Raw genomic sequence first — 16,724 nt, 5'->3', positions numbered from 1 at the left:
ATGCCCATTATTTACATTATTTACAGATGGAAATAGACCTCTGCATAGAAAAATCACAGGAATCTATAGCCTTTTCATCTACCATGCTAGGCAAGCCAACTAGTTGTTGGCAGGCAAAGAGAAATCATTATGCCAGTTGTAGGAGGTTGGAAATTCCCTCCAAAGAGAAATCAGTTCTTCAGCCCCAAGAAGTCACAAGGAAAGTCAACAAATCAAATGAGAATGAAGACAACAAACCAAAAATCAATAGAAGGTGGCAATTTTAGATATATGGAGCCCACACAATCTAAAATGGGGCTTTATTGTGACATGGGAGATGTGTTTGAAAAAGAGCTGATATTATCAGCCAATATTCAAACAACAGATGCGCAGCTAAGGAGAGGATGAGCATCAGGTAGGATAGGAAAATTAAGGAAGAAACCATCCAAAGACAACAGAAATTCCTTACTCAGACTTGGAGCACTCTCGTCCTTGCCCACACTCCTGCCCCAGCCTGGAAACACTGTGGGGTACATCATCTCCTCAGAAGAGTCTTCATCATCTGAATCACTGCCACTGGAGGTCACATCTGCTGTGATGATGTTAAATCTGCCATGAAGCCCTAACCCACAAGGCTTTCTGCTGGCAGCAGTTCAGCTTTCCTGCCTCCCCTACTCACAGCATAACAATCCCAGAGGAGAACTCACAGCCCCATGTTTCCCAGGACCATAGCTGCTCTTGGCCTTTTCACTCACAAGGGGTGCTCCACTCTGACATGGCCCTTGCTGAACCTGCCCCAATAGGGATTTTAGATACATTTAGGACCCTTTGCACGTTCACAGCACTAACCATGCCCTGTCCTCTTCTAGCAGGTAGAGCAGAGTGTGCTGGCTCGAAAACCCATCCTTCCTCTATCCTACAAGTACTTCTCACTGGAAAAGTCTGCTCCTAAACGGCTTCCAAACAGGAAAAAAGACAGACCCAGGTACATGCTTTACAGAATGACTCCCATACTCATCCCTTGCAGAAAGGCAGGATGCCTCCACAGCCCATCAACCGGCTGGACAACTGCTCCATTGCTACCACATGTCCACTCCGTGAGAGAGAGCCCAGGAGTTTGCTTTTCCTACTTTAAGCATGACGTAATGCACAGCAGTGATAAATGCCACACATTTACTCCCCATTCCACTTAGTGTTTGTGGACCTTGCTGCCTGGGTCTCTGCTAATTCAGCCTCTAATCAAACCAGCCTCTTAGCATGGCATTCTTTACCCTTGGTTGCTGCTGGTGTGGATTCTTGTGTCTTCTCTCCAAGATTCGACCACAGCCAGTGGTTTAAGAGTGGATTCCACCAAGCTGCGGTAGTGGTTGTCTCCAGGTTGTCATGATGAGGCCCAGGAGCTGTTAGGACACGGTTCATTTAACCAAGATCTTGTGATTATTTCTTCAGAAGCAACTTTTCCTCCAGCAAAGTCAAGTCCCCCAGCACCAGCACCTTGAGCAGGCTCATGCCCAGAGATGGATGTGAGAGCACGGCGAATGTATGAACCCATGGTGTCATTACATTCCTCCAAAACGTAGCCAGATGCAAGCACTGTGTCAGTCCCAGGAAAGAACACGCTCCCTTGAGAGCAACCATCAAAAAGCCCTGTGGGACTTTTCAGCCCTCCACATTCCATAAGGTTAATGAGCTCCTCACAGGCTCTGACAGCAGGAGAGAGTAGAGAGTCTTTGAAATAGAGTCCAGAATGAGGAACATCCACCAAGGTGACATAAAAGATGAAAGAAGTATCCACAAAGCCAGTGCTGCTAAGGACTTGAGCTCAGAACTGAGGCCATTCCATTCAAAAGGCACATGCATTTTGACATGATGCTGTCAGCTTATTTTACACCAGAACCACTTTCCAGGTAGGCATTAGTATATCACAGGGAGAGAGATGAAGCTTTACTTGTATCACATTACCAATCCACAACATTTTCTCAGAACACAGCATATCAAATATTACATTCTACATGTTTGTGATAGATATTTCTGAATAGAAAGATGTTTCTGCTTTGAAAAATTAAAGGAATCTGCTGCATTTACGTCCACTGTGCATCCAAATAGGTATTGACATGCAAATAGATATAAATCTGTCTATCACATATGGATGAAAAAAAATCAGTCAGAGTTACTCTTCATGTAAATAGCTTATTAATCAATAGGAGTCCTATATCTGATTGATAGCACACTTCGGGATGAAGCATAATTTGCTAATAACAAAGGGTAAAACTTATTTTGGCAAGGACTGGTCACTGGTAAATGCTGATGGTGTGTTATTATGGACCATTAACTTGATGGAGAACACTACCAGTGATGTCCAAATCCACAGAATTAATACATGTGTTTGAATACATGTGTATGAAGAACAAGGAGCTGTGCCAGTTGCTCATTTCAAACCATAGCAAAGAATTCTTTAAATTAAGCTAGATTTTTTTTAAAAAAACTTTAATTTTCCAAATGAATTGTAGTACAGCTGGAGAGCCACCAATTTTGTTTCTCACTTTAATTTTTTAGCCATCTATCTGGAGATATACAACAAATACTTTACTTATTCCTTGATTTTCTACTTCCTTGTCTGTGAGATTTTTCTCTGGGTAATTAAATTGTGGCCAGGATATTCCACTAAGGCTGTACTGCAATACAAGCTAAATAGCAGATATGGGGCATGGCCTTATCCTGTTTTTTGGACTGCTCTTCATGTCACTTTCTCCTGTGCTACTCAATATTTGATGACTTGTCAGAGAGAGGCACAGCTCATGCTTTACCTCTTTCTAAACGGCGTGCTAGGCTACTAATTCATTTATAATACAGTAAAATTAAACTAAATGATTTAAACACTTCGGCATTAAAGTGATGCTGCTGGATAACAGCCAAAGCTATCAGAAAAGCTCAAGTGCATTATTTTTATTCTCTTTTTTTTCCCCCAGAGAACCAGTTATCAATCCTAACCCTGTAAACAAATATGCTCAAAGCTATCACTTCTGTGATACACATTTGTCAGTATTTGACACACTTTATCACACTGCTCTATAGTTTCTTTGATCTTTTCAGATCTTAAATATCTCCACTTTTCCCTCAGTAAAACAGTCTTGCCCATGACATAGAACTGCAAGCAACAGGAAGTGACACACGTATTTAGGACCAACACATTTGACAATCAAGTATTAACATGAAAGCAGAAAGCTTTCCTGTACAGAAACAATGTACAAATTTTTACAGTGGGTACAGAAACACCAATACAAGGAAACACTAAGTCACATGTGCACATAAAAGCCAACTTATAGGAAGGAAAAATCACCATCAGAGTCAATCAAACTTCCTACTGTTACCGGGTGGGATTTTCTGCACCCTCCACCCCTTACAGGTAACATTTTGTAACAAAAGCTTTCACTGGAAACAAGCACCAGAAAATTCTCTTCTTTTTTTCAATGTTTGGGGTAAAATCAACCTAATATTTCTTTTTCCATCTACATACTTGCAAGGTGTTACTAACCTTCCTGTTTTCTGAGAAAAGATGCTTGAGTTTTATAATTTATGTCTTTTAGCAAAGCTTTTGCTAACTGTGTAATGCTGTGTAATGGTGATTCTTCCTCTATCCTGTGATTTCTAAATACAGGGACAAGGTCACCATTTCTCTATGTCACTTAGACCATTTGACCAACTATCAGCAACCAATAGACAATCAAGCAAATTCCTCATGGATTCCTCTGATGGGAAAAAAAAAAAAAAAGAGCCAGTGGGAAGAAACTTTCATTTCTATCAGTTTGATCTTTACTACAACACACCTCTGTAGATTTCCTCTGTATAATTAAAATGTTCTCCCTTTAGGTTCACTTTATTTTCTGAGGTAAAGATCTTTATCACTCTAACCATAAGAACTAGTGTGAACATATGTACATTATTTCCACTTTAAAATGTGGAAGAGGACTTCAAAAGCTTTTTATTTATTATAGCTGCTGTGCACTTCATACTTGATAAAAACATCACAAGCAGTTTTTCCAACTCAGTAAAGCTATTTAAGGACAAAGAAGAGAAAATGGCTACTGTTCTTTTGGGTCCTCAAAGACTGTGGAGCCATCACAGTCCCCAGGTTTTTTTCTCATGTATATTGCCAACAGCAAGGATGAAAATAGTTTTTGCAGTGCACAAATGGCTTGGTAGTTGGAACTGCCCTGGTTAGTAAGGCCATGGTATTGACAAAGATTACCTACATTCACAACCATAAATATATTAGAATAACATCACGAATCTACAAAGGTATCTTTTTCTACCTCAGAAATAAATTGACTTCAAGTGATAATAGGTTGTACTAATTTGTGATGCCTCATAGACTAAGTAAGTGTGATAAAACACCTGTGGAAAACTCAAAACCACAATCTTTCTGAGCTCAGGTACAAGTATTGAAGCAAACATACTGTAAATGATTTTGCTCCTCTTGTCTCAGAGAGTGAAGTTCATTTCCCATTTAGCCAGTCTGGAAAGTAGTGTATTTCAATGTCTTTCCAATTTTTGAGGAGTTGTATACTTCACTACTTACCAGAATGCCCTTCTGGAAGAAGAAAGCAATTTTAATGTGATCTACATGCAATGTAGTTATTATGAAACATAAATCTTACTAGTACTTGCAGGGTACCATCCACCATCTTCATGGAAATCACCAGCCACCGTCCCCAAAGAGATGTCAGGTGACATGGATGGAAATTCATCATCTGTATGGTGATGTATAAATCATTACTATTTCATTAGCACAGCTGCAATACAGTACTCATAAATACTTCAACTATTCTACCCTGCAAGCTTAATTCCTTAATTTTTTGGTCTAGCAGAGAATAAAGATGCAGACCCCACGTAAGCTTACCTTACTGACACAGTAAGGTTACCACTCAAACAGATCATTTGAAGAGGAGGATGTATTACAGTGATAATAAACAGTCTGGCAACCACCTGTTCATGTGATACAAGACCTCATTGTAGCTGTATGCCATGAGGACAGAGATCCTAGTGCAATGAGTGAAGTTATTTCTATTTCTCTCTGCTGAGATGTATTCTGAGGTTTAGTCCAAAAATCTAGACTATACATGCAAGCAGAGCTCGTAATTGTTGCAATGGTAACCAACAGAAATACACAGCACATACCTTGAGGAATGTAGGGAATGTTTCTGATACTAGTTCCTTAGCAAGAGAATCTTAGGATTTATCTTTCATGGTGCTAGCTACACGTCAGAACAAGCACAACCATGCCATGAGTATACTACCAGTGAAAACTAATTTTATAATCCTAATGCTCTTGTTTTTGGTGGGGGTTTTTTTGTTTGTTTTTTGCTTTTTTTTTTTTTTTTTTTTAATTTCAGTATGTCTTGAGGATAGTGATGCAAAATATTGGTATCCTTCACTGATAACTTACTAGTGATTTTATAAAAAATCTGTAGTCACACAGTAAGCGTTACTGTACTTAGAGGATGACTTACATTTGTATCCCTAGTGTTCAATGGGAGCAAGTCTTTAAGACCTCTGATAATTTCAGCCACAAAAGCAACATAAAAGATTAAATAAAATAAGTAGACAATAACATGGCATTTTTATTTGGCAGGGCCCAATGAAATTAATGTCAACGTACAGTCCTTACCAGGAATTTCTTTTTCACCTCCTCCAGAAGTATGATCTGGCTGCTGTGAGACTGGAGTAGGACTTCCAAAATACGAGGGGCTGGATCTCCTGATGGAGGCATCCATGGGAGTTGTCTCGTGGGTTGATCCACTACCTGCATTTTCATCATCCACCCCTGAGGTTGAGGACTCCCCACCGGTGTGACGTGTGCCATCCACATGGTGGCGAGAACCGTCTGGATTGTCAATGACTGTGGAAATGAATCAAACAGCCAATATCAAGGAGCTATACAGCTAAAATAAAGGGTAACACCTATGGATTAATACCACTTCACCCATTTTTGCCCTCCTATCTAACCTAGATAATACATCACTAAAATATGTTTAATGGTTATATGCTAATTTAAATACTTGTTGCATCTGTAGGGCCTGACTCGCATCACTTATTTTTATCAAACTGATTGATTTTAACATGATCTTGGCATTTGTAAAGTCAATTAGAATTTAGAATTGGAAGAAATTATTTGTTATGTGTCTTTTTAAAGAAAGCTTCCAGCAGCTTTCCTGACAAAGAACTCAAATTAGATGTAGGAAGGTTGCAGCCTTAAGCAAATTCCTGTATGTCAAAGGGATGTTAGCAGCTCTGAGGTGCCAAAAATGTCAAATACCTATATAAAAAAATGCTTGGTACCCTGATATATACCAAACTCCATAGGCTTTAGGAGAAGACAAGTGAATAGTTGCTTTAATTTCTATCGAACATTTCTTAACTTCTTTTTCTTATGTTTGGCTTGTCTTTTTCAACATTAGTGAATTTTATGTAAAAATAAGGTAACCAGTTACTAAAAATTGAGCAAGTGCATTCTTTCTAATCAGTACAGTACCTGTTTCATCCTGATTACTGAGTAAAGAAGTATCTATTGTTACAACTGGCTCACATGATTTTTCCTCTGTTTCTGTGAAAGAAGGAAAATAGAAAGTATTAACTTGAAAAAAATGGATTAAAAAATCACATCAATTGTACATAATGACAAAACATCAGCTTCAGATGAGGAGGATTGAAAACAAATTTCCAAACATACGTTATTCACTGATATACCACCTTCCCAGGTGGGGCAGTTCAAGATGGTTCTGTGAACTAACAAGGAGATTCCCCATTTCCATAACCATTCCAGAAAATGGCTGCAATCAATGCCAGTTAAAACAGCCTTATGACCCAGTTTCAATGCAGTCAGACCCACTGTCATTGTGGCAGTGGAAACTCTACCCCTTGGCAAGGCTCCGTCCCCTCCATGGAGGGCTGTGCAGAGGCAGTGTGTGCCCTGCTCAGGTGAGCACTGCTGGCTCCTGTGGGCTGAGCTGCCCCACCTGGGGCTGGTGTACGAGCTACCTACTCACACTGATGGTAGGGAATAACACTTGGGAGGAGTTATAAATATCTGGAGGGGATTGACATCACCATAGTAGTCATCTGTGAATAATCATCTGTGAGTGACAGAAAATGGCAACTCACATGATACTACAACAATGCAGAGATTTTTCATTATATCACTAGCAAGAACAAAATCAAAAACTATCACTGCATTCAAATCATCAATGAACTTTTCCTACATCTCTGTGTAAGAACTCTCTGCTTCCACTATGAATGTCACAATCTACTGAAATTAAAGATTCTTGAAGTTAATTTAGATTTTATTTTCAAATACTGTGTTCAGCATCTGTCATCTATTCACATTTTCCTGATAATTTACTATAGTATGTCCAACTATTAAAAAGTTCAAAACCTTAGGTGAAAGCAGTCTGCTGCTGATGCACATTGCTGTCCAGTTGCCTCATGTCTACATGGAGATTTCCCTGAGCAAACACTGAATGGATCTGCAAACAGGAGAGCAGCAGTCATGTCCCTGGGCCTGGGGTGGCCAGCACAGGCCTTGGAGCTGCTGCAGGTGGCAGCCACCCCTAAAACACAAAAAACTGCTCTTGGCTGTAAAGCTCATGTCTGCAGGAACAAAAAAGAGCTGAGTGCAATGGCTGACAACAGTTATATCTTTCAGATTCACTGCTGCAGTGGTTCATTTCACTAAGCCATTATAATGAACTGTTCTGAAGCTGCAAAGTTTATCCCAAGGCCAGAAAAATTATTTCATTCAAAACACACTGATGACAAAATGGTCACTGCTGACATGACCGATACACATGTAGAGGCTGACAAAATGCATTTCTTCTCAGTTGAAACCAGGCTATGTTTATTTTTTAAACCCTCATTCCACTACCTTAAATAGGAGATTACATATGTTATTTTTAGTTAATCTGTTTCTAAAATGCGTCATAAAATCATCTCTTTACCTGTTGCATTGTAGCAGTATGCATCATACCGAACAGTTGCATTCGCTGAAATTTTGAGGATGCCAGTGTTATTTGCTGCACAAAGATGATAGCGATTGATCCGTGGGATAACAACATGCCCCACCACAAAACCATACCTGTGAAGAACAGAGGTAAATAAACCATATTACTAACTCTAGCAGATGGCACCTTAAACATTAAGAAGCTACAAAGAAGCCATTACTTTTTAAAAGCACATGCATTTATTCATACTGTTTGGTTGCTTTTTTGTTCCTTTTTCATTTGAGTGCTTCTTTCTCACATGCAGCTACATCAGCCTCTCGTCACTCAATATTATTTTGTGCTTAATTTCTAGACCTAAACCCATTTAAATTAAATATACATCTTATTTGCTAGCTAGGGGAATCAGTTCCAGAGCAAGGGACTGAAAGTGAGGTAGGTGAATGCACTTTTTGTTCAGTGTGAATTTGTATTACCTGACACTAAATTCCCACTCTTTAGGGATTCACATTTTCATTGCTTTGACATAACACACTGCTCAGTGACACTTCCCACAGAAATGTTGAGGGCTCAATTTATGGTACCTGAGCAAGTTTAAAGAATGATTGCAACACACAACATTTTCTGCAAAGACTGACAGCCTAGTAAAATATTTGAATACAAGAATCATTCATCCACAAATTCTTACTGTGTCTTTCAGTTGAACAGTGTGATTATTGTGCACAGAGCTCACATAATTCAGTGAAGACTGCAGTTACATAAGACACAATACATTATTACTATTTTGCAATCCTGTAAGACCTGATTGATTCCAATGTATTTAACTGGAGATGTGATAGCACGGTAACAAGAACAGGGGTTTGGTTTGGGTTTTGTTTTACCTCTTGAGAAGAATAATTTATCAGGGAGGAGTAAATGTCACAGCTTTGCAGTTTTTTATCTATGAACATCATTCCAGTTTCATGTCTAATGTGCAGATACTTGCAATTCTGAAACTCTCTTGTAGGTGGAATCATAAATTACTTTACTCACACTCCCAACTAAGCTTACAATGCTGACACTTTACGAACCATTACTGATCTACTTGTGTTATGATCTGTTGATTCATCTTATTCACATATATTTGGATGGTTATATGCAGCATATTTTTCCTCTCCTACTCATGTTTAATAAGAACTAAAGCTTACTGTTAAGGACTACATCTAGCACAGGATCAACAAATGAAAATAACAGGGTGGGAGGGTTGGCCAGAAGGAAAGGAGGAAGAAATCCTATCTACATGGCTTACATGTCCAAATCTGTCCACTGGTAAATTGTGAATTAGGGAAAATTGTAACACTAATTAAAAATTACAGCTTCTCCATGAGGAAAAAAAAAGTCCCTCTTCTTCTTTAAATTGCCTTTGTATTTTAGCTTTAGAAAATACTTTCCATAATTTAGAATACACATAATTGCTTTCATAGAACTCTCCACCCCTACGCATTATTTAAGATTTGATCTCTAAATATTGTGTAGTGCAGGGCAATTCAGCATGCTGTGTATGTTCATGTGCTAATGTCAGAAAAAGAACATGCCTACTGTGTTATGAAGGATTTTCTCCTCAGAGTAAAGAACTGTTTCTAGCCTTTACATGATACAATTTTAAATTATATTTCACTTCTGATGGAAGAATCCTCTAAAAATTCCCTGTTTACATATTCCACCGCCACAATATTTTGTGAAATGAACATGCCAGAACAGAAAAGAGTTGCAAGCAGTATTGGTGTCAGTACTGTTTCTCATGGTACCAAAAGTGAAAGTCTTAAAATTTTGAAGAAATGTGCATTGCTGTTTAAGTTAAACTGCAATAAAGGTGAAAATCTGCTGACATTTATTTAAACTCCAAAATGATGTGCAACCATGAATCTCCTGGGCTGCAGTGATCATGCAGCGGTGGAGTTTGCAGTCCTGAGAGAAATGAGTGAGAAGAGTAAAGTCGAGACCCTGAATTTTAGGGAAGTAAACTTCCAGCACTTCAAGGAGGTAGTCAATAGGCACTCCTGGGAAACTGCCCTCAGGGACAAGGGTGCAGAACAGAGATGGAAGGTCTTCAAGGATTCCTTCCACAGAGTGCAAGAGCTCTTCACGCGGTTTAAGAAATCAGGAAGCCAAGCCAAGAGACCTGCACGGCTGTGTTGGGACTACAGGACAGGAAGGAAATGCACAGGCAGTGGAAGCAGGGTACCAATACCATCTGGGATATCAACACACTGAGAGCAGCCTGCCCAGAAAAACCTGGGAGTACTGCTGGGAGAGAGGCTGGACTGAAGCCAGCAGTGCCTGCTTGCAGCCCAGAGAGCCAAGCACACCCTGGGCTGCACCCAAAGCAGCATCCGAAGGAGCAGGTCAAGGGAGGAGATTTTCCTTCTCTGCTCTGTTTTGCTGAGACTCCACCTGAAGTGCTGTGTCCAGCTCCGGGATCCCCAGCACAAGAAGGACATGGACTTGTTGGAGCAAGTCCAGAGGAGGGTCATAAACTTGATCAGAGGGACAAAGCACCTCTGCTATGAGGAAACACAGAAAATTTGATTTTTCAGCCTCACATATTTTTATATTAGTATTCACTTAATTTTTTTTAATTAAAATTTTCTGTAACTTCTAGTCTCCTAGACTACAAGTTATTTTTTGAGAAACTGGGGAGTATGTATCATCCACATTGTTGCCCTATACATCATTAACTGTAGCAGGTTATTAGGTCACTTGACAATGTGATTTTGGGGTTTTTAGTAACAACTGTAGCTGTCATTTGAAACATCTCCATTCACAGACTACAAGAACACACTAATACTGTGGCCATTTTGTCACTGGGATGTTGAGTCCATCCCTCATTGTACAACCTGCTGCTTTTTACTGTTGCTTGGCAAGACCAAGTTCCCATACACTGCATTCTCAGCCTTTGACCTCACATTGGGTCCTTACTTTTGATGTATTTATCTTACCAATTGTTCAGAGACACACTGGGATCTGAATATTTTCTTAATTAGCTAATTATACTGTCAATCTTTTGTGACTTTTAGATTTTATCTGTGAGAGGTTATGATTTATTTTTAAAGATAGGTGGTAAAAACTATATGCATCAAAGACTTAGAGCAAACATACACATGCACAAAGATGTTATGTTCATTATAGAATATAACTTATTTAACTAGTCTTGACATCGACAGTAAATCAAACATAATTATTACACTCATGTGTCATGACATATTATGTTTTCAAGAATTTCTTTACCTGCAAGTTTCAAATCCAAGCTCATGAGCTTTTTTCACCTGCTCTAGTGTTGCCAAGGTACTGTTGAGAGCTCTGCAGAGTTCAACTGCTTCAGATCGTGTGAGACTGTAGCGACCATTTTTTTCAACATGAAAAACTCCTGCATATCTGCAACTCACATTGAATTCTGGTATCAAGGGAAAAGAAAAAAAAAAGTTAAAAATTTAGATCTAATGCTTCACTGAAAACCTGGAAATTATTTATTTTCAAGTATAAAGCTTTCAAAGCAAACAAACAACAAGTAACAGCTACCAATTCATTCAGAAAAAGCACTCCACTCTCAGTCACCTTTTTCATACTTCCCCTATTTGGGCTGAGGCATGAGCCAGATCCCTAACCTTCCCAAAATGAGCAACACAACATGTTTTTGGGAGGTGTCTATGACTTTAAACATATCATTAACAGTAAAGAGCAGAAGGGTTAATAATTAAAAAAATAATAATATCAATACAAATAAAAATGATCATGTGCATAGAGAGAAATGGGGAAACAACAGGACACTTCAAAGCAATGTGAATTAGTTTGCTTCTGCCCCACATGTCCCTCGAGAGCAAAAAACAGTTGGAACTTCTGACTAGAATGACAACAGAGAAGCACACTTCACAGGAGTAGCTATTATTTCCAGTGCGAAGAGGAGCATGATTCATTTTTATCTTAATTTTAATGGAAGTTCCATATACAAGAAAGGGAAAAATGGAGCTCCCTTTCCAATATTAAAAGGGTGTGTCCTTACCATCTATTTGAATAGAAAGATGACACATAAAAACTGTTCTTCGAAATGCAATTCACGCACATTTGCATTGACACATTATAAATAATGAGCAACTTTCCTAATGCAATTTTTGCTTGACAGCCTCTTTTGTTCTATAGCGTAGATGAGAAAGCAACTGATAGTAACCAAGGCATGCACTCTTTCTTTAATTACTTTTGTCCATTCAGAAATTGAAGGTATGCTATGTACAGGGTATCTAGTCAGTGTAAACCACAAGGAACTTTCCTTTCCATAGCTCAGAGGAAACACTCAAGGAGATAAAATACCCGATTAGATGCAGACTGGCTGATGCATGAGAAGACAACCAAAGCATAGGTAGGAGTTCAATAGTACTGATGCTTGCTTGTCCAAAGGAGCTCAAAAGCTATGCATCCAATCTTGAATATTTATAGCACAGGCAACAGAATTAATTGTTACTGTTATTTGGATAACCTTTCCACAAAAAGAACAGAAAAAATACCCCTTCTCCAATCATTTCCCCCTCTCCCAGTATATTGGCTGACAAAAACATTTAATTTAAACAAAATCAATTTGTATTTCAGAGTTGTTTAACAGTCTTGCTGATTACAGTTCTTAGCATTTTTAGTATTTTTATTTTCATATGTCATAAAAAAACATATGGCCCTTCTGCCACTCCTTGACTACTGCTCTCACATATGCCATGCAAGTGACTTCTACTTTGGCCCCAAATATTTCATATTCAAAGCCTAACATTTTCTTGGAAGTTGTCAGTAGCTGTATTAAGCATAAATGACCAAGACAAGAAAAAGGTTTCTCTTGAGTTTTCCCTTCTTGATTCTCTCTTCCTAAAACATATTCTGTGAGGCTCAAGATTTAATATTAAATATGGGGATCAGATAATGAAATCATATCTGATTAATTTAAAGTAACGAGCTCAGTGATTTTGGAGATAAATTTTCTTGGAGCATCAACATCTTTTCTGATAATTTTAGGGTAATTTCTAAAAGGTTTTTGCCTTGAAAGCAGTACCACATACACTTGCTTTGGATTCCATTTGATTGCACTTAATCCTAGATTCACTGAAATATAAAGTGAAGTTCACTTTTGTTTAGAGTGAGTTGATTTAGCTATCATCAAACCTCAGCCCATTCCTGGTTTTAAACACTACAATTTATGCTCCATTACCACTCTGAGGTTCAGTCATAGTCAGAATTCCACTTAGAGAGTCAATTACTTAGACTTCTGCTGTTTAAAAAAAGTAGGCTTATTTACACAAATAGGCTTAATGGAACTACACGTGGGCTACATGCCTACACACGTGTCCATTTTCCATGGAAATGCTCAGCCTGAGTAGACCCTGCACACCAGGACACTGCTGGGAGACACCAGGCTTACTGCACGTGTGCTGCCCAACTGCACTGCACTGCATGCACACACAGGAAGCCTTGCTTGTGCAGCCTGACAGATCATGTGGGTGTCCAGGAAACCCCAGGAAAAAATGTAGCAATCCAGTTCTCCAAACTGGGTTTTAGGCCATCCAATTCACTGGCACTGTACCCTAAGTAATGCTGAGACAGCACCTTTGTTTTCACTTTGATGATATCTTTTACGCCTACCATTCCAAAAGTACCACTGCTGTAGCAGAGACACTCTGTTCATGAAGAGCTGAGTACAGAAAAAGGACCAAAGCAGTGCCCAAAACTCACGTGGTATTTCACAGTCCAAGCAAATTGCGTAAATTCAGCATCTACTCTTTGAAGGAAATAATTACCACATTTTAAAAATGACAAAATACAAACCCAGAGCTATCAGAGAACACAGCATTTTTACTGTATTATCTCAGATTTCAAAGTTCACACAATGGTGGCCCTTAACTGAATTAACAAAAAATTTCTGATTACAACAATAAATACCATATAAAAATAAATGATGGGATATAAACTGAATTAACATCTTAAATCTTTTTTCCCATGCTAAGGCTTATAATTTTGAATTAAGGAAGAAACGTGACTGTCAAATTTAAATCAAAACATATTTCACCTTTTACCATATGGCAGGAAGGTCAGATTCATTAATTTTATGTTGATGTTACTTAGCTGGCTTTAACACAGTTATGCAAAAGTTGGGTTCTTATTGTGTTCCAAGAACCAAGACAATGTAAAACTCATTCTGCGTGATGAACTATTGCTGATGCTTTTAACATTTTTGAAGCTTCAAAGGGGCTGACTCAGAGTGGACTCACAGTGAAATCACCAATGGCACGCAAACTTTCCCTCCTTCCTCCTCTTAGAGCTGTCTGCTTTGGAGCCTGACAGGACACAATCTTTCTTTTTTTCCTTCATCCACATGATTTGCTACAGCTGTTTAATAATAGCCCTTGAAGAACGCAACAGTATGAAATATGTCTGAATTGTCATAATCATTAATCTCACCCAGACCATGAAATTGAGTGACACAAACCAAAGCCATGGAATGCTCCTTCGTGCTGAGATTTATGAGCATGGAAAACATAAACTTCCATATAGGCCATTTCTCCCCATCTTTGCTGGGATTTCTGGTGCTCTCCCTCAAGCAGCTGCATGCAAACCTTTCTCTGCTATCCTCATTCATGTATCTAAACCAGGTTCAATTAATATTTGTCAGCCAAAATCACTAACTTTGGTTCCCTAGACAATGTGCTAGCTAGAGCCCACTGGTGCGGTAGAATCGCCTCACACAGACTAAAGAGCATTGTCCTGTCAGAGAAGTGTGAGTTACACCCTGATAATTAATAGGAGAGGCTTGTTAGAAACTGTCACTGTAAGAAACCAGGTGCAATTTCCATTTCCACCCTGATTCTGCAACCTTTATGTATAATGAGTAACACTGACTCACGCTCCCTCTTCCCACTGGAATTGATTTTCCATGAAGATTTTTGGTATACTGTATGGATGTCTCATGCACTACTCCCTGCTTTTCATTGTTTTTGAGACACCACCTGGGGGTTTCATGCTCAAGGTGGACGCTGTCTTGTATTTGAGGGGGAAGAAAAAAAAGCAAAGCAGCTCTTTTAGCAACTGCAGAGATACATCAAAGGAAACCAAGAGGACGATTTTCGAACACCCCGCCCACTTGAACGAAAGTGTGTGTAAGACTCGTACGTGTTAACAGACTTCTCGGTAAAACCGCACGCTGAATTGCATGGCAACCAGGAAATGTTGGGGGTTGTTTTCGTGGGGATTTTCCTTTTCAGTTTGCGGTTCTAGATGATTGATAGGTCACCAGGATGTGCTAAACTGGGGCTGACAACAGAGACAGAACTAGAGGTTTGACAGTGCGTGGAGTTTGCATTCTCCTTGTTTCAATAGAATATTGGATTTACATTTACTGTAAGAACTTGGTTCTAAATTTATTAAACTGATTTCTAGCTCTCGGCAGATTTACTTGGGTAGATGTTTCCTTATAATCACAGTTTATTTAATCTTGTACTGACATTTCAGAACAGGAACAACCACCAGCCGAGCACCGATACTTACATTTTGGATATTATCACCTGCTTTAAAAGCATGCTAGTAATGAAGTAGGAAAAAGTAACGTACTGGAAACAGGTTAAAATACATTTAAAAGAAAATCCAAGTAATTATGATTTCTCTTCAGGCAAATCCATGAATTGGGCCATATGAATCCTAAAATCTGAGGAGGTCCGGATGATCCAGATCTCATCATGCAGTTCAGACCTATCTCTAGTTATGCCTGGTTTTTCATTCTTTCTCATGAACACTACCTCATGGCTAAATAAGAATGCATATTTTATTTCTGACTTGAGGAAATGGCGTGGGAATACACAATTTCATATGGGATGGATTCACGAAACATTTAAGTATCCAAAACATTTTGTCAACGTGTGTATTAAGTTAGTCTGATTACTGCCATTTTGACATCTGCAAGAACTTAAATGTACAAAAAAAAAAAATCATTCAGCGATTATCTAATACAGTACAACACACATGGGTCTGGAAGGCGTTATTTGCTGATTATTCTACCTTTTTTTTGGAGTCTATTAGTAAAAATCTTCACTCAAGCAACTTGCAGCCCAGGCAACTCTAACAGGATACAGAGGCCTTTACCTTTATGTCAGAAGCTGGACTAAAGCCCAAGTCAGTGATGAAAACCACTGGATAGCTGTTTGCTAGGTTATGTAAAATGATTCATTAATCCCAGCCACAGTCACTAACAGACACGTGTCGACATCATTAAAACACACCTATACTTGAATCCCTCGGGGCTTGATGAGGAAAGGAAAACCCTGCTGGGAAAGTAGGACTCAAAACTAGGATGACCACACACTGATCAAAATTCAGAAGTCAAATTTGCAAGATCCACGTGAACGAAGCAAGCAGTCCTTTACCATCCCAACATACAAGTGCCAAGGATCAAGCCACATGTACCATCATTAAGTGTGGCTGGTTTTGTGTTCTTCCAGTTACGATATTCTTGTTCTGCTAAACACCATGCTCTAAAATAAGTAGAGTAACAAATCTAGAAATAGACTACCTCCACCATAAGGAAGGCTTTTCCAAATATTGACAGTGAAAATGAGTCTTCACAGATTCTTGGGGCCTGTCTGATGAAATACTTTCCTTGGAGTATTGCCAAGTTGTGAAACCTACAATGATTTATAGGAAATACATTTCCAGATTTAGTGGCAATAAACCATAGTTTTGGTTTTTGAA

General features: G+C 38.9%; 1 protein-coding gene across 1 annotated transcript in view; it reads right to left on the bottom strand.

Annotated features, from left to right (window-relative positions):
* CD44 (CD44 molecule (IN blood group)) overlaps positions 1 to 16,724 on the bottom strand; it is a 47,648-nt gene that overhangs the window by 18,046 nt on the left and 12,878 nt on the right. Inside the window, 7 exon segments of the mRNA XM_066322175.1 lie at positions 449 to 571; positions 1,251 to 1,379; positions 4,638 to 4,730; positions 5,648 to 5,878; positions 6,512 to 6,583; positions 7,974 to 8,110; positions 11,241 to 11,406. Of these exon segments, the coding sequence (XP_066178272.1) occupies positions 449 to 571; positions 1,251 to 1,379; positions 4,638 to 4,730; positions 5,648 to 5,878; positions 6,512 to 6,583; positions 7,974 to 8,110; positions 11,241 to 11,406 (951 nt within the window).

Source organism: Sylvia atricapilla, chromosome 6, assembly GCF_009819655.1.
Source record: "Sylvia atricapilla isolate bSylAtr1 chromosome 6, bSylAtr1.pri, whole genome shotgun sequence".
Taxonomy (NCBI): domain Eukaryota; kingdom Metazoa; phylum Chordata; class Aves; order Passeriformes; family Sylviidae; genus Sylvia; species Sylvia atricapilla.
Note: the sequence above shows the minus strand (reverse complement) of the source record. Positions and strands in the feature narration are given on the sequence as shown.